The sequence below is a fragment of the Denticeps clupeoides genome, chromosome 1 (genome assembly GCF_900700375.1).
Source record: "Denticeps clupeoides chromosome 1, fDenClu1.1, whole genome shotgun sequence".
In the NCBI taxonomy this organism is placed as follows: Eukaryota; Metazoa; Chordata; class Actinopteri; order Clupeiformes; family Denticipitidae; genus Denticeps; species Denticeps clupeoides.
The window spans coordinates 21,666,909-21,692,325 of record NC_041707.1 but is presented as its reverse complement, the minus strand read 5'-3'; the positions used below and the strand labels follow the sequence as shown (position 1 = coordinate 21,692,325).

At 41.5% G+C, this 25,417-nt stretch overlaps 1 protein-coding gene across 3 annotated transcripts in view; it reads right to left on the bottom strand.

Moving 5' to 3' along the window:
- Window positions 1-25,205, bottom strand: part of LOC114801801 (wiskott-Aldrich syndrome protein family member 3) — a 28,135-nt gene extending 2,930 nt beyond the window's left edge. Inside the window, exons 1-9 of one of the 3 annotated variants that reach the window (XM_029000162.1) lie at window positions 25,126-25,205; window positions 12,488-12,642; window positions 11,430-11,564; window positions 4,945-5,098; window positions 3,953-4,070; window positions 3,110-3,187; window positions 2,488-2,666; window positions 1,208-1,480; window positions 1-386 (exon numbers count right to left, since the gene is read on the bottom strand). In XM_029000162.1, coding sequence (XP_028855995.1) covers window positions 1-386; window positions 1,208-1,480; window positions 2,488-2,666; window positions 3,110-3,187; window positions 3,953-4,070; window positions 4,945-5,098; window positions 11,430-11,564; window positions 12,488-12,620 — 1,456 coding nt within the window. In that variant the 5' untranslated portion in view covers window positions 12,621-12,642; window positions 25,126-25,205. Of the gene's footprint in view, window positions 387-1,207; window positions 1,481-2,487; window positions 2,667-3,109; window positions 3,188-3,952; window positions 4,071-4,944; window positions 5,099-11,429; window positions 11,565-12,487; window positions 12,643-25,007 lie in introns of all 3 variants that reach the window. The other 2 variants (XM_029000152.1, XM_029000171.1) reach the window with 2 other exon arrangements.
- Window positions 25,206-25,417: the final 212 nt, after the last annotated feature.

The window sequence follows — 25,417 nt, the reverse complement described above, 5'->3', positions numbered from 1 at the left end:
CTCGCCGTATGGCGGCCAGCAGGTCGCTGCGAGCGTCGCTCATCGGGATCAGTGGCACCTTCCTGGCAGCCGCTGGGGTCTCGCTGGGGGCTGGGACCGGGGCCCCAGCACCATGGGTTGGGGGCCCACTGGGGGGAGGTGGAGGTGGGGCTGCAGGCAGGGCTCCATGGGGCGGGTGTGAGGGTGAGGGTACGTAGGAGGTCGGCAGGGCGGGCGCTGGTGGTGAAGGGCTGTACGTGCGGGACAGGGCAGCCATGGCACCAGGTGGTAGAGGGGGCGGGGGCATTGCTGGACTGTTGAAGGCGGTCTGGGCGGAGGGGATGAGCGGGGGAGGAGGGGGCGGAGCAGGAGGTACAAAGTATTCTTGGTGCTGACTCTGTGGGCCGCTACAGATAGACAGACAGAAAGACAGATTTGAAGCACTTATATTCCCTGTATGACTCCATTAGAGGCCATTGGAAAATGGCTGCTTAACAATATCAGGGAAAGCTGCCCAGAGCATATTAAGCAATTATATTCAGATTTATGATTTAATAAATTCAAGTATGGTGCCTTTCACTGGTCTCTAGGAGTAAACTTGCTACATTCTAAGAGGGTAACTCTCAAGGACACATTGTTCAAGAACACATTGTTCAGTCCTCCAATGAATGTCCTGGAAAAATCTCTCTTTCTGTCACAAACACGTACATGTTTAGGACCAAGACACACACTAAACTCGGATCCACCACTCACACAAGCAGCACTCCCCACCCACTGGGGTTCTTCTTTAATGGACCATAATGATTTATGCATTATGACCAATGGATAATGTTACTTAAAGAGGTATTAGAATTACAGAGAATGGAGGGAAAAAGACGAAGAAGGGAGAAGATGGAATATTGGCCTGTTTTCTATATATTACATATTTACAGGAGGGCATATTAGTAGGGCTCTGCTGACTCCTGCCATATTAAATGTGCAAAGTGCATATTCTGAGGGTCAGAAATACACAACAAAAGGGCTCCTCCAACACAGAGATAACTAGCAACAAGTCCATCAGATTATTTCTGTTAATCTAGAAGACATACTTGATTGACTTGATTAGCAAACACTCCCCATGCACTCTGTCTAGCATGTATTCAATAGGGTTCTAATGAATGTATAATGATATATTAAACTGCTCTTCATGCCATTCATTGATCTCTCTCACACGCACGGGCACACACACCTGTAGTCCTTGGAGACTGGTTGACGAGGACCATTGAGGGCTGCGTCCGGGACTGAGGCTCCATGTGGAGGCTGCACCCTGCCCAGAGTCTGACGTCCGGCCGGGGCCGAGGCAGCAGGTGAGGTGCGGTAGGGCCGGTCCAGGGACTGCGTCTGGGAGGGAGCGATGAGGAGCTCCTTTCCTTCAGCGGTTGAGTAGGCGCTGGCTACGGCAGCCTGTTGCTGAGCTGGGTGGTTGGGGCTGCCGGGGTATGAGTGGTCTGATGTGACTGACCTGTAGACAGGGGACAAGAGCGTCCACAATTTAAATGATCTCAGGGTGTGTTCTTTTGGCATCTGAAGAGAGCATCTGTTCTTTACGTTTACATTTACAGAATTTATCAGACGCCCTTATCCAGAGCGACTTACAATCAGTAGTTACAGGGACAGTCCCCCCCTGGAGCAACTTAGGGTTAAGTGTCTTTCTCAGGGACACAATGGTAGTTAGTGGGATTTGAACCTGGGTCTTCTGGTTCATAGGCGAGTGTGTTACCCACTAGGTTACTACCACCCTTGAACAATGAACAATGAACAATGTGAGCAGCATGCTAATCAGATTCAGTGAAATTAACATCAGGTGCAATAGAAGTGCAACACTGAGATGGCCTCATCTTCAGACATGAAAGATTCTTGAGAAGTCATGGAGAACTTTATGATGCCTGTAAAATCATTCAGCACGACTGGTCCTGGGTTCTTTGAGGTGCATACCAGTACTTGGCCTCATGTGGCAAGAGTATGTAGGTAGTTCCCTGCTGATGAAGCAATTGATACCATTGGGAACACCACTGGGATATTGTTTTCCTTTTGACTGATGCTGCCAGGTTGCACAGTGTTCATCTCAAATATGCCATGGTTCAGATCTGGGAGGAGATACCCCAAGACACCATCCATCATCTCATCAGTAGCAGGCCCAGACAGACAAGCATGTGGAGTCCATACAAACTACTGAGTTTTATTTTGAGTTGCTGACAAAATGGACTAACCTGACGCATCTTTTTTCAGATTTTTCTGTAGGTTGATAATTTTCATCCATTAGATAATGTGGTAATCTTTTCATTTCTAACACACTGCCTATTAAGACCTGATGTGCTTTCAAATTGTTCCTATTTTTTAGCAGTGTATTTCATGAGCAGGGTATATTCCACTTCTGTGTGTCTGTAATATAGAGGTCGGTAGCCAAATTCGCCACTAGAGGGCAGCAAAGAGCTACTCACGGAAGCCAGGCAAGTCACATGTATTTACCTGCTTTCAGGAGACATTGAGCCTTCGGAGGACATGCCATGGTATGGTGAGGGTGTGAAGCGAGCATCAGGACGAAATTCTTTGTCATAGGCCATCACATTCCACTCCTGGCGGCGATTTCGCGCTTTCCGCACCTTCTTCACCTCGCGACTTGGGTCTTCCACCTGTTTTTGCTGCTCCTGCCAGAAAGTGAGACAAAGAAAATGATTCAGGGTGTGACATAAAAATAAATGTACACAAAGCAGCCAGGGATACTGATGGGTCTTCAGTAGCTGCCAGCAGAAAAGGGACTCAGAGGTGAAAGGGGAAACAACATTCACTGCAAGACAAGTCTATATGTGAGTGGGGAAAAAACTGTTTCTCCCAAACCCACACCTATAAATCAAAGTGGAAAAGGTCTTCAGAACACACATAAGGTTACAAACACTACACGACATAAAGAACCCAGACCTTCAAGCTTGAAAAGTGCAGGTGAACAAGTTTCATTATAAAACACAAGGAATAACAGAAATCCACAAAACCCATAAACACAGGAACCACAAAGGAAATTCTCTTTTTAAGGCAAAGATGCAGACAGAGGAGGGGAAAGACAGAGGGCAACTAATGAACAGAGGTGTCTTACGGAGCCAAACAGGGGGCTTCTGGGTGGGGCCTGCCTGAGCGGGTGCTTAGCCTGGTCTGAGTGGGACGGGCAGCTGGTCTGGAGAGAGGGAGGGATGAGGGGGTAAAGTCTGGGGAGGTTAGACCTGGTGCCCTCAAAATGCAGAGCCATCCACAAAACCACTTACAGAATTTGTGTGTGTGAATGTGTACCTGTTTGTGTGTGTGTGTTTGAGAGAGACAGATACAGAAAGAGAGATATTAGAGGGGAATTATTATCTTCTGGAATTATGTTTATTTAATAATTTATTTATGCGCAAATTAAAGAGAACTCAAATTCTGGGTAGAAATATGGCTTTCGCCAGACCGGACCATTTCACGAAAAAAGTAGACACAATTTAATAGCAGCGCAGCAGGCACTTGTGCTGCTATTAACCTCAGATTTGAATTGCAATCAGACTTTGTGTTTTACTAAAAACACTGAGTGTGCAGGGTGCAAAAGAACAAGAGGGTTAAATTAGTCAGTGTGTGTTAATTACAACACATCAGAACACACACATGTTATTAATGTAACTAAGCTTATGTGCAAAAACACAATTATGATTTTTTGCCTATCAAGTATTACATATGTAAATGAAAGACAAAATGGTCAAGAAGTTCTTTTCATGTTGATCTGTAATAATACTACTAATACTACAACAACAACTGCTACTACAACTACTAATATATAGTAATATATTATAAACAAATACATTTGGATCCTTAATGATTAATAAATTATGTAAACAAAAACATTTTTAGATAACCTTACCTTTGGTTTGAGTCATGTGTATGTAAATACACTGGCATGCACATTCAAACGCACCTTTTGGCGCCTTTTCTCTTTCCTTTTATCTTCAGTTGCTTGGAGCATCTTTTCCTTCCATAGGCTGAAGAAGTAGGAGGGGTCAGTGTAAAACTTAAGAGCGTCCTTCTTATCGTCCCTACATAAAGGAAAGGGAAATGGAGAGAGAGACAAAGACAAGGATAGAATGAGCAGAGAAAAACAGAAGGAGGATTGAATATGCATATCAACCTACAGACACTATCATCATTATGTGTCTTGTGAACAGCTGCTATAAAAATGAGAAAGACTGAAATACTAGTCTGAGGTTGTCAATTCATTATGATGAATTAGGTGAACCCCATAAATGCAATAACAATAATTATTATAATTTTATAATTATAAGTATTATAAGCATAATTCATTGTCTTATACAGAATTAATGAGCTTCCAATAATGTAGGTTCTTGGTGCATGCATTTTCTGGGGTTGGGAGAATTTATTCATTTCTCTGGATGCATTTTTAATGTGTGTATCACTATAATATAATATATAATATAAAAGTTTGGACACACTTACTCTGGCAGACTGGAGACTTTGAAGAATTCAATGCAATAAACATATTCAGTATTTTTGTAACAGAGAATGTTTCATGGATCTGTCTTTTTACCTTCATGATTGCTTTGCTCACTATTGTCATGAGATGCTTATTAACACAAGTAAATGGTAAAAAAAGTTCAGCATAAACCTTCAGGACTGTTGGAAAACCATCTCCGTTGTCTAACTTAAGGTGGTGGAAAGAAGACAAGAGTGTGAAATGCTGCCATCACAGCAAAAGTTCCCTGCTTTGGAGAGACCCAAAAAAAAAAAAAAAAAAAAAAAGACCCATAAATGAGTAGGTGTGTCCAGACTTTTGACTGGTACTGTATGAAATTGTTTCGTGTTATTAAGCAATGCTTTCATTTCAAAAAGTACTGTTCTGAATCTGAAGGGATGTTTGGACACAAAACTATGCCAGGACCACTCTGAGGTCACCTGTATGGGCTGAGGATGTTGAGGGGTGGGGGTTTGTCAACGTGGTGGTAGATCTCCAACACTGGATTTGGGATGGAGTTCCTGGACACCACTTGCTGGTCCTGGGTGGTGCAGCTCCTGAATGCCTTCCTCATGTTGATGTCTTGAAGGGACACTGAGAAGTGAAGGGGGTTAAAAAAAAAACAATTCTTAACATATATGCAAAGCTTGGATGTAACAAAATACAAGCAATGGATATAAATACAGCAATGGATATTCAGAAAAAAAAAACATTTTACAGATCAATATTGTAGGAAAACAGGGAGATTGTAGGGAGTTCCTGACAAAGAACAGAGTCAATAGAGAGGGCCATAAAACTAAGAAAACTCTGGCCTGCGCTCTGAGATATGGTCTTCCATCAGAAGACTTCAGCCAGCCACAACGAACAAGAGCAAACCTTATAAACATTGATAAAGAATGAACCTTACGTGACTTATACTCATTACTCCAGTTGAGGGGGGATAAAAATGGCCAAAACCATCCCCCATCCCCCTTCATCCCCCTGTTGTATCCCTTGTGCTATTTTATCAATGAATGCATAGGTCTATTTAGGGCCCTATGACTTCCGCGAGACGGAAAACGTGGATGGCATCACGGAATACAACAAATAAAATGGAATCCATTGTAAAACGATGAATTGTATATAATTTGTGTTTCTGTCCACTGCAACCCACTACATATGTTTCCTGTAGAGGCGGGACTTTCACACACACCAACGCAATGTAAGCTATGGCAAACAGGCTGTCAATCCGTTCCACTTGCATGATAGCTTCCGCGCAACGTATAAACGTATACCAGGTTAAACCATATCTGGGCAAAAAGTGGTATGGTATTTTTTATGATGTGAGTGATTATATAAAATATTTAGGATTTTCTGTATTCAGCTGTAGAGTTTACATTAATGATATTGTCCGAAAATATTTAAATAACACTAAATGCCCCTGGTCATTTCCATGTGCGCTGTCAGTACCCAATCAGTGCCTGATCAGTTCTGCGCCTGTGTGCGCATGCGTACTCCGAATGCCACCATGTCATGGCCTAAACCTGACCCTACTCCTAAACCTAACCCTAACCATTGCGCACAAACCCATCAGGCAAGGAGTCTTGATAGTACTGAGTAAACCAGGAAGTGTGCAGCTTGCAGTGCCCGTGGATTACTGAGAGATTGAAGGCTTGTTTTATTTTAAATTTTTTAGTTCTTTTTTAATGATAATTAAGGCCTTGTTGTTTTGGAAACACAAATTTAGGACTTTTTAAGGATCTGTCAAAACACTGCCATGCGGTCTGTGCTATCACCCAAAACTATTGGCTCGTGCTGCAAGTAGGTGTCGTTTTCCGCAGGTGATGCGACTTTGCCATTTTCATGAGGAGCGAATATTTCTGTGGTAGGCCGGTAGAATGGAAACCTCTCCCGTTGGCCAAATTTATATTGGATGTCCTTTATACCATGCAGCCATTTATACCGTTTATACCACAATAATCCGATTAAGGTGAAATCCATCACCCTAACATTTATCAAGATAGCTGTATGAATGTGAGTGTGAATGAAATGTACCTCCCTTTCCTCTTTTATGTTTTTTGTAATAGCTTTAAGCACTTGTTTACAAAAATTCTCTTGAGTTGAATCTCTGCAATAAAAACTAGGGTCCATTCACTGATAATGAAGAGACTTACTCTAATTTGACTTAATAATAATAATCGTGGACCACCTCTGGGGACACCCTTTTTGTCCATGCCTCATTATAAGAACTTTATTATTAAAATTACCATGAGACTTACTAGAGTTGTCAAACACATGGAATTATTAATAATTTACTAAAAATCATGTGCTGATTAATCAATTCTCAAATTGATTCATAACCACACATCTGGGCTCAATTTACCCAACAGTATTTAAAACATAATTACATTTTGGAACATTCTACTGTGACTCTACTAATATAATATAATTATTAATATAATATATATCTACTATAATATAATTAGACATATATTTATTCACTAATTACACCATTAAATAATGGGGTTTAAAACACACTGAAAAATAGATAGTTGGCTGTGAAGTTTGTTGACCACTTGGCTTCTACCACCCTATTAGCATAGCAGCCCTTGGCAAGAAAACAACATGATAGAGGTAAGTAAGCCTTTAATTAAGTAATTGCTAAATTACCCCATTACTCCAAGTCAGTGGCACAATTCTTAATGCTGTAACCTCTCCATCATACCAACTCCTTCTCATTAAGGGGCAGGAGATGTGACAAACATGCCACTGTGGGGCTCACAGCACGCATCAGCCACCCACTCCTTCCCTGGGCAGAGCTTCCTCAAAAGAGCTTTGCTAAGCTGCTCACTGCAGCATCTGAGTTATTACAGCTTCACCGAGATAGCCTAACACAAGGTTTAATCAAGCCCAGCATGCCACAAGCAGTCAGCCTTCCCCCTACGCTCTATAAAAGCTGGTGATTATACCCCACCGGATAACACTCAGACAGCGTGAAACTGCAGAAAAGCCCTTGATAAATCCCCTCCGATCCTAAGGTGGGTGGGGGATTTTTCAACGCTGCCGTATGGAACAGACCAGCACCGGGGATCACCACCAACCAGATGGGTGCTTGCAGATTCTCACAAAATGTACAAGGCAGATATGCTAGCAAAACAAATACCTACGGTTCACACCCCGCAACAGACTGGTATTCTTACCAGAACACGCATCACAGCCTGGGCCCATATGCTGTTCGGTAACCACAGCTAATACCAGGCTCAGAAACAATACCAATGCTGTTTGGCTGGGTGAAACATTATATGACCCAACTTAGGGAACAAATTGGGAAACTTTTTGTCAATCTTAAAGTTTGTGGGTACATAACAATTCAAAAATCTGCAGTATCCTACAGTATGGTATCTTCTCCACCATCAATGTTTCAAATCCCACTTACAACCATTGTGTCCCTGAGCAAGACACTTAACCCTAAACTGCTTCAGGGGGACTGTCCCTGTAAATACTGATTGTAAGTCGCTCGCGTCTGATAAATGCCGTAAATGTAAATGTTTCCCTGAATGATATTTGTCTTTAGGCATTCTTAACACTCCTTGTGCCTGTTGTGCCTGTGTTCTTTGTTGGATACGTAATATACCACTGTTGTAGGAATAAGAACACTTTGGTTCTTTTTTCCCTCTTTATCATCATACCCGGGTTGATGAAGTGACCAACAGGGGACCCCCTCCCCATCACATAATTTAGGCCATTCCCATCAGTTAAAACATAAAGAGTAAAAAGTATTGCAGTGCTATTCCCTTAAAATACAATTAAAAATACAGCATTTAAATCTGATCTTAATTTCGTGGTTCTGAGAAGTGGAGGCAGCTACTGACTGCTAATCATTTTAAGCAACACACCCAGGCAAACCAGCCTCAGATCTTTCATATCAATGATCCTATTGAGCCTCTTGGGCAACATTCCTACCTTGATCCTCATTACACATTCAAGAGCAGTGCTGCTCCTCACAGAGTCAGACAGCTCAGGAACAGAAAAAAGAAATCTGTGATAGATCACAGAATTATTCAAGAGGGCTTTACAAATGATGTGCTAAATGCAGATTAATGCTGGGTTGTAGGTTACAATAAATACAGGGTCCATGTCCCACAGTTTCACTTAACAAATATCAATTATAAAGACAGATCACACATTGGTGTTCCAATCATAATCACAAAGCCTCAAAATAAACCACATCAACCAAATACCCTCTTAAATTCAAGGATAAATGTTCTGAAATGAGCATTTCAGAGAAAAATCTAAAATATTAAAGCGGATGTATTGTTTTTGTTGGAATTGGGGTACTTTTATCCCCTCATGGCTTGCCGTAGCCAGCAATGTGGGGTTGGTGGTCTGAATATTATTTTTTTGCCTTCCACTCGGTTATATAAATAATTCCATGAAATTAACATTGTTTATGAGTCTGAGTCAAGTCTCAAGTTGTTTAGGGCAAGTCTTAAGTCAGGTCACAAGTCATTGTTTGTCTCAGACTCGAGTCTCCATCTTTGCCACCAAATGTTTATTGAGTGTTGTTAAAAGGAAAGGTAAGGTAACACAGTGGTAAATATGCCCGTCCCAGCTTTTTTGTAATATGTTGCAGGTATCAAATTGAAAATCAGTGAAGATTTGCACAGAACAATAAAGTTTATCAATTTAAACACTAGAAAGCTTTTCTTTGTAGTGTATTAAGTTGAATATAGATTGAAAAGGATTTACAAATCATTGTATTCTGTTTTTATTTAGGTTTTACACCACATCCCAACTTCATTGGAATTGAGGTTGTACAAGTGTTGTACAACCTCCCTAGAGACAAGTATTAAAGAAAAGGGGATGGCCAAAGGGGTGGGATGACAAAAGAGGTCTCCTGTTAGCTGTGGAATGGAGAGAGAAGATTGTCCTTGTGATACACTGCAGCACAGCACACAGTGCACACAACGAAATATGTCCTATGCTTTTAATCACCACCCTTGGTGAGCAGTGGGCAGCCATGACAGGTGCCCGGGGAGCAATGTGTGGGGACGGTGCTTTGTTCAGACCAGGATTCAAACTGGCAACCTTCTGATTACAGGGCCTCTTCCTTAACTGCTAGGCCACCACTGTCCCAACCTCATTTTGGAATTGAGATTACCCTTTTCTGAAAGGCTTCAAACAGATGTAAAATATGCCTGGAAGACATGCTGAGACTAAGAGGACCATATTGTTTAATCAATAGATTTTTTTCAGTTTTTCCACTGAAAAACTATTTCAGGTCACAGTAGGGCTGAAATGATTATTCGAATAACTTGAATGATTCGATTACAAAAAATATTCGGAACATTCTTCGCCTCGAGGCTTCACCAAAGGACATTTATTATCGTATCGCTCCCGCGGAGCTACGCAGTGCGGAGCTGCGCAGCACCGGAATCATTCTTTACATGGACTGTTTTAACTGACGCGCATTGCAACGATTTTAGCAGGTGCGATTTATTGGCGGAAAATGAAGATACCGGTGTGCGTAAAAGGCATAAAATGTCTGAAGTGTGGGACCATTTTACGCTGCGTAAGGTGGACAATGTAGTGCGGTGTATACACTACCATAATAGTACTTTGTCAATACTGCAGCACCTTAACCGAACAAATTCTCACGTAACCCGCACTTGTACAAGCAGACTCACGTAACCCGCACTTGTACAAGCAGACAAGCAGATTGCTAACTAACATTAGCGCTTCTTAGAACGTACATTATTTGTAATTATTTGTGTTATGAGTCGATAGTGATGAGGCGTGAGCAAGAGAGCTAATACACTACAGACGCCACACACACACTGATAGGTTACATCTCAAAACACACCTTCCCCAAATATATAATGAAGTAATAATAAATGCAACAGATGGACAAATCTACATAAATTAGCATATAGATTTACTTTTGGGCGAGTTTATAGCAATTGTTGTACATCACAGCGGCACAGGCTTACACATGCATTGCAAACACATGCACTAAGACAAATTCTCTCTCTATTTTGCACATGACATTGCACAAAGACAAACATTCTACCTACCTACCTCATGTGGATACAACTGGAAACTGAACTGTATTGTTTAAGTTGGATTATAAGTAATACTTGAATTTTATATTTATTTTTTCTTTTTACTATTTTGTACCTTTATACTTTCTTCTCTTTATTCTGAGATGGGCTATAGCAGGGAGTGCACCTCTTTTTCCTTTTTTAAATTTAAATAAAACTAAGGACAAATAGGCTAACCTATGTTTCATAGTTTATTTTCATGTACATCACGAATGTTTCACAGAAAGATTAATTAAATGGGCTTAGTTCTGGAGCCAGTAACCCAAAGGTTTTAAGCTTTGATCTAATAAAAGTATTGAGTTCGAATAAAAAAAACTTTTTTGTGAGGAAGAACAGCCAATTGCTTGCTCATTTTACGATTTTCATGTTGCATAACACCTATTGATAGAGAAAAAAGTATGAGTTATCCGATTACTCGATTAATTGATGAAAAAAATCGTCAGAAAACTCGATTCCAAAAATATTTGATAGTTGCAGCCCTAGTTCACAGGCACCACAGAATAAAATCAAAACCTTCATTGCATTTCTGATCCTGATGTGTGTGAAGTGATTGAAATGTAATCTGTGGGTTCCAGTTACTCATCTATCAATTTTTACATAATGTGCATGATTCTGCAGAGATCTGCCACAGGAAATCAAAAAGCTTGTCAACTTGCATGTCACTATTCAATTTACCTGCACCCACACGGTCCAGTACAAAACATAAACCTGATTTGTATACATTTATTCGGATGTCCATTTTTTTGGTCCAAGTCTTAATTTTTCATTTTTAACTTGGCCGTAGGCAAGGACACAAAGCTAAATTATGGGTCCTGCATGAGCAATAAAGTCGCAAAGAGACCTACCTTCCTCCACAGTGGAGTCGAGCTGGGTGACCTTCACAGCCAGTAGGTCCACTCTTTCCTGCAGGCTGTTCATTCGAATGTAGAAGCTGTTGGCCTCATTAAACAGCTCCCCAAATATGTCCTCAGCATGTCTACCTGCAAAGACAAATATTGAGTAAGGAGACATGTATATACTCAATGGCATCAGTTGTCTGGGGACTTTTGGGTGGAGGACCACTCTCTGCTCCTGTGTTAGATACACTTCAACCAACACAACCGCACACTGCTATGAGTGCGCTACTGCTGTGTTGATCATTGAATTAAATCATGTCAGGTTAGAACAGATGTCACAAAAAAAAGTATATACATATATATACACACACACACACACACACACACACACACACACACACACACACACACACACACACAGACAACACCATCTGAGAGAAAGCAAGCATGAAGGAACTACACTGATCTACATTCCTGCACTCACTGTATTGCACTGCTGTAATGGATATATCCCTTGGCCGTCCTGGGGGGGTCGATAGACAATTTAATTTAAAGACATTTTCATTCATGCTGACAGCCTGTCACATTAAATGAGGAATGGGACCAAAAGATCTTTTTACTGCATGAAAATTATAGATGCACAGCTACATTAATCAGTGTGAAACAGAATGAGGTTGTGGTAGATAATAGGTACTATAAACAGGACTAAAATGCTGCCATTAATCAAGAGAAGCTTTATAACTGCATTTTTAGGACAGAACAATTTCAGAATAATTTTCTAATCACATATCTTACATACTGTTTATTAACACAAGAAATAAGAGAGGTTAGTGAGATGTCCCTTAATATAGAATACCAATATTATGTTGATATCACCCTAGTAGATAAGTAGATATTAGTAGATATTAATACTATAGTCTCAATTTACATTTTGCAGTTCATCAATGGTCAATTTCTGTTGACAGGATGGTTGTAGATTACATACTACTAAGCAAAATGCCCACACAGAAGACAGACACTGATGGGAAGATATAGGCTGTTAGGAAGGGAGATTGTAACACACTCACTCAGACTGCCCAGTTGTTTAATGATGGCCGCCAGTGTGCTGTTGGTCACACACTCCAGCTCACTGACCACTCCATCTGGCAGTGCCCCACGGCATAGGTGCCTAGGCTCTATGCTCCTCTTCACAAGTGGCATGGCTGATTTCCAAAGATTTCACCTGGGAAATAAAGAAGTGTATGTTTCAATCATCTTTACTGTAACATTTAAACACAAAGCCAAACCATAAAGAACATACCACAAACACTCACCAGATAAAACACAAGGTTCTAATTTTATCACCCATAGGCAACTGTCTACATACCATTTCCTTGAAAAATGGTCATATGATTGATAAGATGGTATAAAGCTTATTCTACACTAATTCAGGATGTCACCAAAGCCTAAAACATTTAAACAAAGCCTATTGCCATGTTTCACACTCTGCCCCTCCTCCTCCAATCAGTGGATTTCCAAATGAATGGCTCACTGACCAATTAAAGGAGGTCCCTCTTGAAATTCAAGAATGGACAGTGTCTTTGAGAAAGTGAGCCTTAGTTTATGAAATGTTACAGCATTACAGCAGCGGCTTTGTACAGCAACTGAAACAGTGAAATACATGAAAGCCTTTTAAAGCCACATCACAACCCAATATACCCTCCAAGACAGAAAAAATTGGTAAAAATGTGAATTTTTATCTATACTGACTTATTTATAGAGGAACATTATCTGACAGGTAGAACAAAGACAGACTTTTTAGACACGGCTATTGCAGTCACAACTATTGACTGTCATGACCTGAACTGTCTTTGGCACTCCGGGACAGGTTTTCCTAGTGTTCCATGTCCTATGTCCCCTGATTTGCCATGATTTGTGTTCACCTGTATGTAAGCTATTTAAGAACATGAATGCGTCTAGTCTGAGTGTGATCATTGCCATACCCTCGTTATGTGTTTCTTGCTATGTTTCTGTCATTAAACCCTAGTCCACAAAGACTATCACCACCAAAATGTAGACAACTAGAACTTGAACTTCCATGATCATAAAAATGAGAAGTATGTGACCTTGACCAACCAAAAAATAATATGAAAAAGAGTAGACAGGAAAAGCAGACACAATCCGTGCTGGCATGGGTCCATGAAAAATGCTATAAGGCTCAGCATCTCAGTGCTGCCAAGGCAACAATACACTGAATGCAAGTGCTCATACTCTGCCTTTCAGATCATCCTTTTTAGACCGGGATACTGATTAAAATTGTAAGCCCTTGTGTGACCAACATGAATAAATTAATCACATCTGACACAGCATAAGCTGCTAAGTGAGTACAATCATTAATAATCATACGCTAAGGCTGAGATCACAAAAAATATGATTTTCTCTGGGCGTGTTGGTGTCACACACACATACACAAATGTTATATAGTAATTGTAAGGTTATATTGATATATTGCCCATAAATAGATATATTTATTTAAATCAGCATGACCCTCAATTCACAATTTTCATCTCCAACGAACACAACACACCACTACTCCCTTCACAGCGGGGAATCGCACTTTAAATAACGGATTTGGGGTGGAATGCTCTTTCGCCTCGGGCATCAAAATCATGAATATCCAGACGAGGAGTGAGCATGCTGGGACTACATGCCTCTTATTTGGGTAGGGGGATGTGGGCCCTGCCAGCTACGCCTGTTACCACGGCAGCCATAGAAGGGTTTGTGGGAATGGCAGAGTGCCAAGTCAGTGACCTGGGTATGGAGTTGGCACTGCCTGACAGATGAGGCGTGAAGAGATTACCCCGGCACTAATGAGACGTGAAGATGGGTCTCCAGTCCTGACCGGCCTAGCAGTCAGTCTAAGAGTCTGTCATGTGCGATTTAAGTAAACTATTAAATATAAAGAGGGTCATGAAATATTTTGACTTCAACCTCTAGCTCACTAGTGAATACTATAACACATGAAAACATTGAGCTCAAGATAGTATGATTTACAGCAAAATTGCTGCAACTTTATAATTTTATAATAATTTTTTATAAAATAAAGGTATGATAATATAATTAATTAAAAACCAAAGCCAGTTTGAATAAACCAGTACTGTCTCAAATAGTAGGGACAGATAGTGACAGAAGTCACTGCTGTGATCAGTGAAATTGGTCATATTGCCTGGGGTTATATTGGTCATATTGCTTAACCCAGTTATCTGTAACAAGGCTAAAATTAATACAAAACCTAACCCCTAACCTAAAGGTATTTTTCAGTCTTTGCTTTGTTTTTCCATCTTTGTGAGTGAATTTGATAATGATACATACAAAATACACCACTCTAATGTCACCTGGTACTAGCAGAGCATCTTATAATGTATCTGTAAAGGTAGTAGTTGCCTTGTAGGTAACACTCACAACGGTGAACCAGAAGACCCAGGTTCAAATCCCACTTACTACCATTGTGTCAATGAGCAAGACACTTAACACTCGGTGTCTCCAGGGGGCACTGTCCCTATAACTACTGAATGTAAGTCGCTCTGGATAAATGCAAATCTTACTACACCAGTGCCAATATCTACAAAGCTGCACAACACAATAAAAAGGCAGATAACTACACCTCATCCAGTCAAATATTCCAATATTCTCACCCCACTCCACAAACTGCATTTCCCTCGGCCGTATCAGGCTTTCCTCATTAATTAATCAGACAAGCCATGGACCATGGATCTCTGGTACAGGCAACTGTGTGGGAGTGTCTGTGTGTGAGAGAGAGCTTGGGTGCTTGTTTGATCAGTCAGTGTGTTGGTGATGTCCTGTTCAGAAAATGTGCAAGATTGAGAGACAAACAGACAGTGAAATATACCTCCCAACAGGACAGGTTGTTGCTCTTGTAAACCAGCAGCCGTATTTCTTACTATGTGTACCATGATGCAGGTTTTATCTCCGTGTGTGTGTGTCTGTGTGCCACTTTGCTTTAAAGAAGCTTATGAAGGGAGTGTCACTGCGCTTTCTCCAACTCAAAATCTGTGTCACTGCACCATGGAGGCCGTTTCTGTGGCGGCAGCACCCGAGAAAACTCCCAATTACTCGGTACTTCCCTGCAATACACTGCCAGCATGAGATGACAGAGCGAGAGAAACACAGAGAGCACAACACATGTAGGAGACCAAAAAGCTAAGAAAAAATAAATCAACATGCAAAAACAGCAACAACATGAACTCATGTGCAAATGGACACATTAAGAACCATTCCATATCACACTGGAATGTGTTTTAGCCCGTCTGCTGGCAGTGCACAGCCTTACAGCCAGATGGTGCATCTATGGTGGTCTAATGACGAGCAGCCACTGCATTAGAGCGTCATTAGTACAAGATGTGTGGAGAGGTGACAGTGCCAGACGTTTCGGCACAACACTGTCTGGATGGGACCTGACTAACCTTGGCTCCTGCAATCATGAGCTCAACCATCATCTGATTACAGCCCTGTGATTAAGGCACACATTAGCGCTGCAGGGGGTGCTTGGTGTGTTTGATCTGTTCAACCAAGGCATGGAATTGCACACCGTATTTAAATATTTAAGAACAAACCTGATGTGCATATCCAAAAGTCTGGTTACACAAGTGAAACATGTCCAACAAAGGGGGCATGGGTCAGATGGGAAATGGTGGTGTTTAATTAATAATCTTATTATTAGTGTTGTTGTTATTAATTCAGACAGACAATTCAATAAAATGATTTAGCCTATTTGGAGAGAAATATGATCCTGTGATAATGAAATATGACTACTGTTTTTTGAACAGGTGTTGTCAGTTAACAGGCTATAAAAGTTTAGGGGTCAACTAAATATTCGGCGGAATAAAGTGCAGAATTCCAGGATGCCTTTTCATTGGTGGTTGTGTTGCATTTTGTTGCAAAATCACCCATATTTCGGGATGTCCCAGACAATTTGGGAGGGTTAGCAATCCCAGGCTCTGGCACCCGGGGTTGGGTGTAACGTGATTACAGCTCTAGTGTGGAGGTGCTTTAACTCTTTTTAGCTCCACTTTTCTCATCATGCCCACCCCCCCAGAGATGGGGACTTGAGACAAATACTTGAGCAAGTTGCACAAACAATGACTTTTGACTTGACTTTAGACTTGCCCTTAACGACTTACATTTACATTTACAGCATTTATCAGACGCCCTTATCCAGAGTGACTTACAATCGGTAGTTACAGGGACAGTCCAAGACGTTTTTCCTATAAAACCTTGTAGTGTATCCTGATGGATATAGTCAAATCTAATAAAGAAAATGTAAAATGTATGTAAGACCATAACCAGCAGGTGAACGTGCAGTAAAAAGTCGCAGCTTCCCGAGTGCTGCTGCATTTTACACCGTGTCTCGAAGAAAATAATTGCCATTGGGCATAAATTTGGTTGGAACATCTTTATCTTAATGCTCCCAAGATTATGGTTGCTGGGACGGTTAAGTAAGTGGGCCCGTAATCAGAAGGTTGCCAGTTCGAATCCCGATCGGCAAGGTGCCACTGAGGTGCCACTGAGCAAAGTACCTTCCCCACACACTGCTCCCCGGGCGCCTGTCATGGCTGCCCACTGCTCACCAAGGGTGATGGTTAAAAGCAGAGGACACATTTCATGGTGTCACCGTGTGCTGTGCTACAGTGTATTACAATGATAATCACTTCACTTTCACTTATTTTCTGTTTATTGAAATCTATGTTAGATCATAGAGAAAGGTTCTCTATTTGTTGAGGGCAGGCAAAGGCCACAGTATATGTTCCCCATAATCATCTTCTTACCAAACTTGCAAATGGTAAAATCGTTGTTAACCAAAGTACACCTCATATTTAAAGTACATGAAAGATTCCCAAGTGAAGTTGCCAATATGAAAACACAGCCCCAGGGACTTCATGCGGCCTTCAACAGAAGGTTAGGATGCTTATGAAAAGTCAGACTGAGGAAAATGTCTGTCCAGGACTATTATTAACAGATGTATGCTCTCCCCCGAGACGGGCCAGATTACCTCGACCTGTCCTGCTCTCGCAGACTGAAAAGCGCACACTCACTTCACTTCACTTCACTGTCAGCCTTGGGGTGAGTGTTCTCCAGCTGCCTGTGTCTGGGCTTCACAAGTATGTGTATGTATTTCCATTTGTGTATATTTTATTAAAGTGTATTCAGTTGTGTATGTTTGTGAATGAGAAACAACGTGGATGTTTCTGTGCCTCTGCATCACCCATTAAAAACCTTATTATGCTTCTATTATGCCTTCTGAACGTTGCCATGTGACCGAGGTCATGTGACAAATCATAACACATTTACTCCACCCTAGTCATCTGGCACTGCCAGATGTAAAGCAACCTGATTTTAGACTGTTCTAATATTTGGTTCGATGATATTGAAGAACATGCCACCAATTATACTCAAAACAGATGGCATCCCTTATTATGCACAAGAATCACTTGAACACCCATCTATTCTGAGTGCTGCACTCTAATTTGCATTTAAGGTGCTGCTACTACTCGACCCCTTTGCACTATGACCTATTGAACGGATTGGCAATTGGCCCTCTCCTAGGCCCTCCCATGGTTCTGAAGCTTGAGTGTTGTACCTCACTTACAGCGGGGAAAATAAGTATTTGGCACATCAGCATTTTTTATCAGTAAGGGGATTTACTAAGTGGGACAAAAAAATAAAATAAATTCAATATTTGGCTTGATGGCTACATTTGTTGGACATTTTGCACCAAATCCCCTTATTGATAAAAATGCTGATGTGTCAAATACCTATTTTCCCCGCTGTATATGTACAAAGCATGTGGCAATGTAATGTAATGAGAAGAATGCCAATTTCATGTATGTTACAAAAACGTTTTTTAATGTTTCTCTGGCTTTACATTATTTAGATAATTTGTTGCTCCTGAAATGTATTCCCTCATCACTGCTTACTGTGCATATGGTGTAGATGATATCATGATTAGTACGGGCAGAACAATCACAGTGACAGAAGCCCTTTGAATGCCAGTGCAGATTGGTGAGTGACAAGGATTTAGAGGCAGACCGAGCCTCTAATGGAATTAAAAGCCGAGTGAGAGCTCGGCAGGAGTGTGTTTAAAAGTCAGCGCAGGGCCGTTACACACACATCTCCCACAGAGCGACCAAGTGGCAGCAATCTGCCGAGGCTATCATGCACAGTCAGTTAAACACTTTACACTCAGCTGAAAGAGAGGCATTTACAGGTTTTCCAATGAATGTCTCAGAAGTCCCAAAAATGAACTGTGCATCTCTTATTGCTGCTGCTCACTCCTTTTTTTTTGCAACCTGACTTAAAAAAATTAGGTACCAATGGTACTAGGGAGAGATTTGCTCTAGATGGGCATAAATGATCCATCTCTGGGGTAGACTACGTAATGATGCACATAGTGACAACCATCATGCATCATGCAGATTTGATAGACGTTGTATGGGTGTGTTAATTCAAGATTCAAGATTAATGCCACAACAATTATTTACAGAAATCAGTAATAAAAGTGAAGACTCCATGATGGAAATGTCATCAACATTGAACTGGCAGGAACTGACTAACAGCGAAACATGCAGATTCATTCCACAACAGGATTCCACTATAGTATGTGTGTTTAAACGGGGAGGAGCCAATGGAGATGATTGATGGCTCTGACGCATCCTCCTTCCTCATTCTGGAATTCTGAATGTTAACTAGTAAACATGTCATTTGCAAACATGCTATATCTTATATGAGGGCATAAAAATATCGCCCCAAAAATGTCTGAAGCTCAGAGACGTGTGACCAAGAGCTCTGCTGTTATTTAATACATTGACTAACATGCTAAAGTTGGCTAAATCTCATTTAGCATTTCCCAGGCTGATCATTGTGTAATCACCATCAGAGTCATCCTATTAAACAAATCTTATAATCCCTTGTCACACAGTATCTGTCACTTTTTAATATAAATATTGATTTAATTTCATGACGGCTTTTGCATCTCTTACCAGGTAGATTGTTCACAACCCACTGGGGACAACTACTGGGGACGCATGTGACAGACTCCTACTGGGGACACATGTGACAGCACGTTTCTTGGTGCCGGTTCCAAGCCCATGTAAATTGGGAGTGATGCCAAAAATCTTTTACGAAATCAATTATTCAGACAACCATACTGGTCATCTGTGGCGACCCCAGACAAGAGAAGCCATGGGGAGACGAAGATGGTGGCCAGGTAGCTAGTTGACATGTGCCTTTGCTGCTGAAATATTTATGCTAAACTATATTAATTGCTTTGAATTTGAATCTGAGAACTGGGTTTACTTAATCTTATATAAACAAATATACAAACATCTAACTTAATAGCTCTGGCCCTACAAGACCGCTAAAGGTATCCTGAGATTTCTGGCACCAGCATGGATTCTAGAGTATCATGGAATGATGTAATGAATTGTATGTAGTTATCAACAAAACTTTTTTTCTGGTCAACGATGACCTGACCACTGGCTGTAATTAAATATTCTGTAGTCATCTAGCATCACATTTTGACCCTTGACAGCCCATTTGAATAATTTTAAATTATTATTTCTCCCCTGATCTGTGAGTGGATTAATGTTTTGCTGTTCAGTGTGAAGTGTGCTTTGTATATGATATATGAAATCATTATCATATATCATATACAATATACACTTTATATACTAAATATAGTATATTAAAATATTATCATATTGCTGCTACTTGTCTGCTTAATTTGTCACGTTTGTCTCGACCTGCACAATGTCTGTGCACAATGTCCTTTGTAATGTTTGTGTTGTGTGTTATTCCATTTGCACTATGTCTTTTTGCCCACTGCAATCTCATCTCTCTGCGTATTTGTATATGGTGACATGACAATAATGCTGACTGACTTGTTTCTATCAGTTTTTTTATTCATAATAAAACAAGACCCAGTAAATAGTCCACAATGGGCCCAATTGAAGCAGCATGACACAAAACAGTTGGCACTGCACCAAAGCTCTGGATGGGACAGACAAAAAGAGAAATGACGCTCATTTTTAGGCAGGGTGCGTATGTTGCCATGGTTTACTTCTTATTCAAATTTTTGCTTGTTAAAAAAAAAAAAAAAAAAAGGAAGACAGCAAGCCTTTAGAAATGCACTTTTGTGGGCTGGCGATGGCAGCAGAGTGAGGGTATAAAGAGGCACTTCACACAGATATCTGATTACAGATCAAGCGAGAACCTCAAGCAAAAGGTTTATAAGAGAGGCACATTAGAAGCAGAGATGCTCCTGATAAAACCACTCAAAAGATTTCCCAGCATGTGTTCATTTACTTTCTCATTGGGTTTACACAGAAAGTGGCTCTATGTGAGTGTGTGTGTGTGAACAGACACACAGATTACAAATGGAAAACTAACACTAACTTACTGTCATCAATCAAGACCCCCCCACACCCTGGACATAATCTTTTTCAATTTTGCCCCTCAGGCTGATGATGTGGAAGTATGCACACCAGAGTGAACAGACACAGGAACAGTTTATTCCCTCAGTCATCCCCCTCATAAACAGCTTATCTATAACACCATGTCCCATATTCACAATGCGACTTGGTCCAGTCTCATTCACTCAATAACTGGACAGTACTTTATTCTACTTCATGCATATTGTGTTGTCTTGTTTATAATCTGTACATGGCATGAGTATGTAAATAAGATCCTGATTGTATGTTTTATTGACGTTTATATTGCATTGCACACTGTGTCCTGGTTCTGCAGGTTTCACTGATGTATATCTTATTAGCGCCTTCACTGCTCTCCTCTCAGATATAGGATATTACCGTGCCTCTGCTGTGTCGGGACTGCATTTGCATGAAGGTTTTGTTTTTGAATGAGAATTATTACACAGAGTAGAAACTCTGTTCATCGGTGGCTCATCTGTACATGGTTAGATGTACATGTTTATTACTGACAATTATCCCAAAATGCAGGAAGTGGAACAAAAGGTCAAATTGTTGCTCGCTCAAATGCAAAGTGGGACACCTGGTCACCCTAGACAAAGCTGAAAATATATAAAAAGAATTGCTAGAGAAATTTTAAGTCCACTACAGGCGCACACACAGATGCACACACACACACACACACACACACACACACCTCATCACACAATCAAATGTGTTGTCCTCAGCACAATTGCAACAAGTGAACCAGCAAACCCATGTGACCACTGTCCCCGTTATTTTCTCCACACACTAACTCCTGTTTTAGGTATCAGGATCAGTAGCTAGGAGTGAGGCTGGAGCAAGTGGCCATAATGACAACAGATGAGTCTCCCACTCGCAAACAGGTTTGGGTCGATACTGGAATTTTCATTACCGACTGTTGCCGCATAAAACATATCAATAACAATTTCTGTAACAAACAGGAACAATCTATCAATTACAAAACAGGTGATCATGACTGATTTGGGTGGCTGCTTATTTAGTGTGGGGCGGTTTAGAGAATGGATTGATTTTACTGATTATAATGCATAATGGACATTATCCTTAACCCCTACTGTGCACACTGACTGCTGTGTATAATTATCACCATGAGCTGATCAGTGCATCAGTGAAACGGTCTATAAATCATTTATAACCAGTGGTAAACTGCAGGGCAAAGTGGCCACATGACATGCACATTATACAGAAATAGTAAATAGTCATTTATTACTTTAGGATGAAATTTCCCAACAATGGGCGTAGCTGGCAAGTAGTCAGACAATTTGTTTTGAAGCAAACCAGGATAGGTGACTTGATGCACTGTCCTAGAAAAAGTGTGAATGAGACCAGATCGGCTTCAGTCTACAAACGCTAAATTCCATGCAGAAAAATACTTATCAAATATAACAGAACTATTATCCCACCCAGATCAAACAGCAACTCCTCTCCTGGTTGACAGCATCAGGTCACCTTAACTTAGAGCTACAGTGAACTATAATTAGACTCGAGAATCCACAGAGACCCACTGAGCCACTCAATTCAGGAGATGACACCTCAGGCCCCTCAGATGGCAACCTGAATCTCGAGCACTCATCACCCATTTTTCACCCATGTATCACAAAGTAGTCCTGAACATGAGCCGGGTATTTCCTGTCATCTGTGGGACTGACAGAAGTTTGACAAAACTTAATCACATCAGTTGTCAAGAAATGTGCATGATAGCTGGGAAATTTAGCCTTCGGCCAACTTTAAGAGTGACATGGAAAGAAATGACAGGGAAAACGTGTCATGTGGCTGTATGACACTCATAGAACATGTCCATACATTTCCTCCATTAATAAAGTAGTAGTCAGTGAATAATGAACAAGTTTTTTTTTTGTACCGCAATGTATTATGAGCATGACTATATTGATACTGCCAAGACAAAAACCACAACAGGGACATAACATGTAATTAAAGTGCAACTTTTCTATCACCTTAACATGCATTTCCTCACCAGGCACTGATAATGACCGCTCAGCCAAGATTGATGACATGAGTAAAACTGCCAATCAATAACTACATATCAACTTTGCCCCCCAAAGACATTCAGTGAGCACCGCAGTGGTGTGGAATTATGGCCGTAACCTCACTTCATTGATTATGCATACGTTTCCAAAGGTTTCCGGCTGAGTCAGGGTTATGCACCCAAGCTAAAGAGCATGAGGGTGAGATGTTTCGAACATGCTCTGCTCTCTACTCTATTACGAGAACAAGCTGTTTAGTTGATCTAGTGTGCACTGCCCATGTGTGCCATGTAGAATGATGGAGAGGGGGGCAGAGAGAGAAAAAGACAGAGGCAGCTGCTGTCTTGGGACAGTGAACGCTCAGGTATTTGGACTGCGCTTTGTGCTGGTGCACCATGAAAGCCCGCCACTGTAGTGCATGTGAAAAGAATGGCAATGTTTGCACTTTGCATTTTTCCCCTCTAAAGAATTCGAAAACAATAGTGAACCCCGTATACCACAAAGAGAGAAACCCTGAGTAGCATGACTCACAAACAGACAAAAACCATCCAAAAAAATAAAAACAGCACCAAGCTTTTAACCCTTCACATCTCCAGAACCTGCTGCCCAGACTCCCATGTAGCTGAGCTGTCTGTGGTGCTGATTTACGATGCTTTTAAGGGGTTAAACATGCAAAGTGCTACAATACAAAGCCAATAGAAGGAAAAACATTTTTTCAAGAAGCATTATGTTTTGAAATATCATTTTGTGATGATAAGCATTCATATCAGTGGTGTACTCTAACTACTACATTATTTGTCATTATACCTGTCACATGCTCCCTGACCATCAGAAAAATGATTTAGTCACTTTCTGGCCTAGAGTCTACTCAATACATGCTTCGAGCATCTTAGTGCCAAACAATTTCTAAAAGCACCTCTTAAATTACGTTTGATTAACAGTATATACAGTCAGAATTTATTTCTACACACGAAACTGGTTCCCAGTTAAAGGGGCAGTGGTGGCCTAGCGGTTAAGGAAGCGGCCCCGTAATCAGAAGGTTGCCGGTTCGAATCCCGATCCACCAAGGTGCCACTGAGCAAAGCAACGTCCCCACTGCTGCCCACTGCTCACCAAGGGTGATGGTTAAAAGCAGAGGACACATTTAGTTGTGCCACCGTGTGCTGTGCTGCAGTGTTTCACAATGACAATCACTTCAGTTGGTTGGTAAGATGGTACGGATTACGGCACAATCGGTGGAGGGGCCAGTACTGATGAGCAACTTGATCATGGCGCCACCCACCAACAGCCACACCCACCAACTGCAAACGGGCATAAATCAAGCGCAAGTGTGAATTTATTTGCGGCGCAAATAACACCACATAATGTCACCCCCCCAGTCCAAAAAACACAAGATCGGTCTCCTGTTAAGAGGTCAAAGTTCGCACCCTCACCTATTCTAGGAGGCACTAAGAAAACAGTCTCCTAAAAAAAGAAGAAAGCAGGCTGCTCTTCTGACCCGGTGCCTGCAGACAGCTCTCCGGCCCCCCACACCCCCTTTGTTTGGGGAGCCCTTTGTTGTGTTTGGGACAAGGACGCTCAAACAGCCTTTTATCATTAATAAAACAGAGAATAAATAAATAAATAGAGAATCAAGATAATATTCAACACATCGAGAGGTGTGTCTTACAAATCTTGCTGACTGGAACAATAAAAACACACACACAATACAATGAACGCGGCATTTAATCTGTAATAATTACCGCATTACCTTCGTGCGGATGCGACGTTTTGTTTATTGATTGTATTGATTTTGTGAGCGTCGCAGATCACACCGCGACAAGCCTGAAAGGGTATTTAACTCACACCCGCTAGAATAATCTCCGCCTGTTATAGTAAAGGCCCTTTTACTATAGGCTGGACCTCTCCTGGTAATGAACTTGTAAATCCGTCTTTAAAAGAAGACTCCAAACGATAATAATAATAATAATACTGATGATGATGATAATGATAATAATGCTAGTGTGTCCCATAAACGGGGCGTTTGCGTAGGAAGCCGTGCACGTAAATAAGAACAGACTGAAACACGTCAGATTTACCTGCGCGCGGCACAACAATGCGACGCCGTCTGCGTTCCGCCCGGTCCGGATTTTTTTTTAAAACCCGCGTATCGTTACATGTCCCCCATAGTCCGCTTTTCGCTGCGTTAATAACAACCTGGGACGTGTGGAAACGCGAGCCCGCCGGCCGACGGCGTGCGTGCTTCCCCCGCCAGCGTCCGCTGCTCGGCGCGGCGCAGTGCGCATGCGCAGCACTCCCGCACGCAGGGCCCAGACTAGCGCCACCCACCCGTCTGCTGCTGCTGCTGCTGCTGCTGCTGCCGCGATAAGCGCGTCGGAAGGATCCGTTGGTCTTATTTCAAGGAGAAAGCGTCTACAAGGCTCGTAGTAAAACAACGATCTGGCCAGACGTTCAGCGCGTGCGGCGGACGCGCGTCTACGCTTCTCCA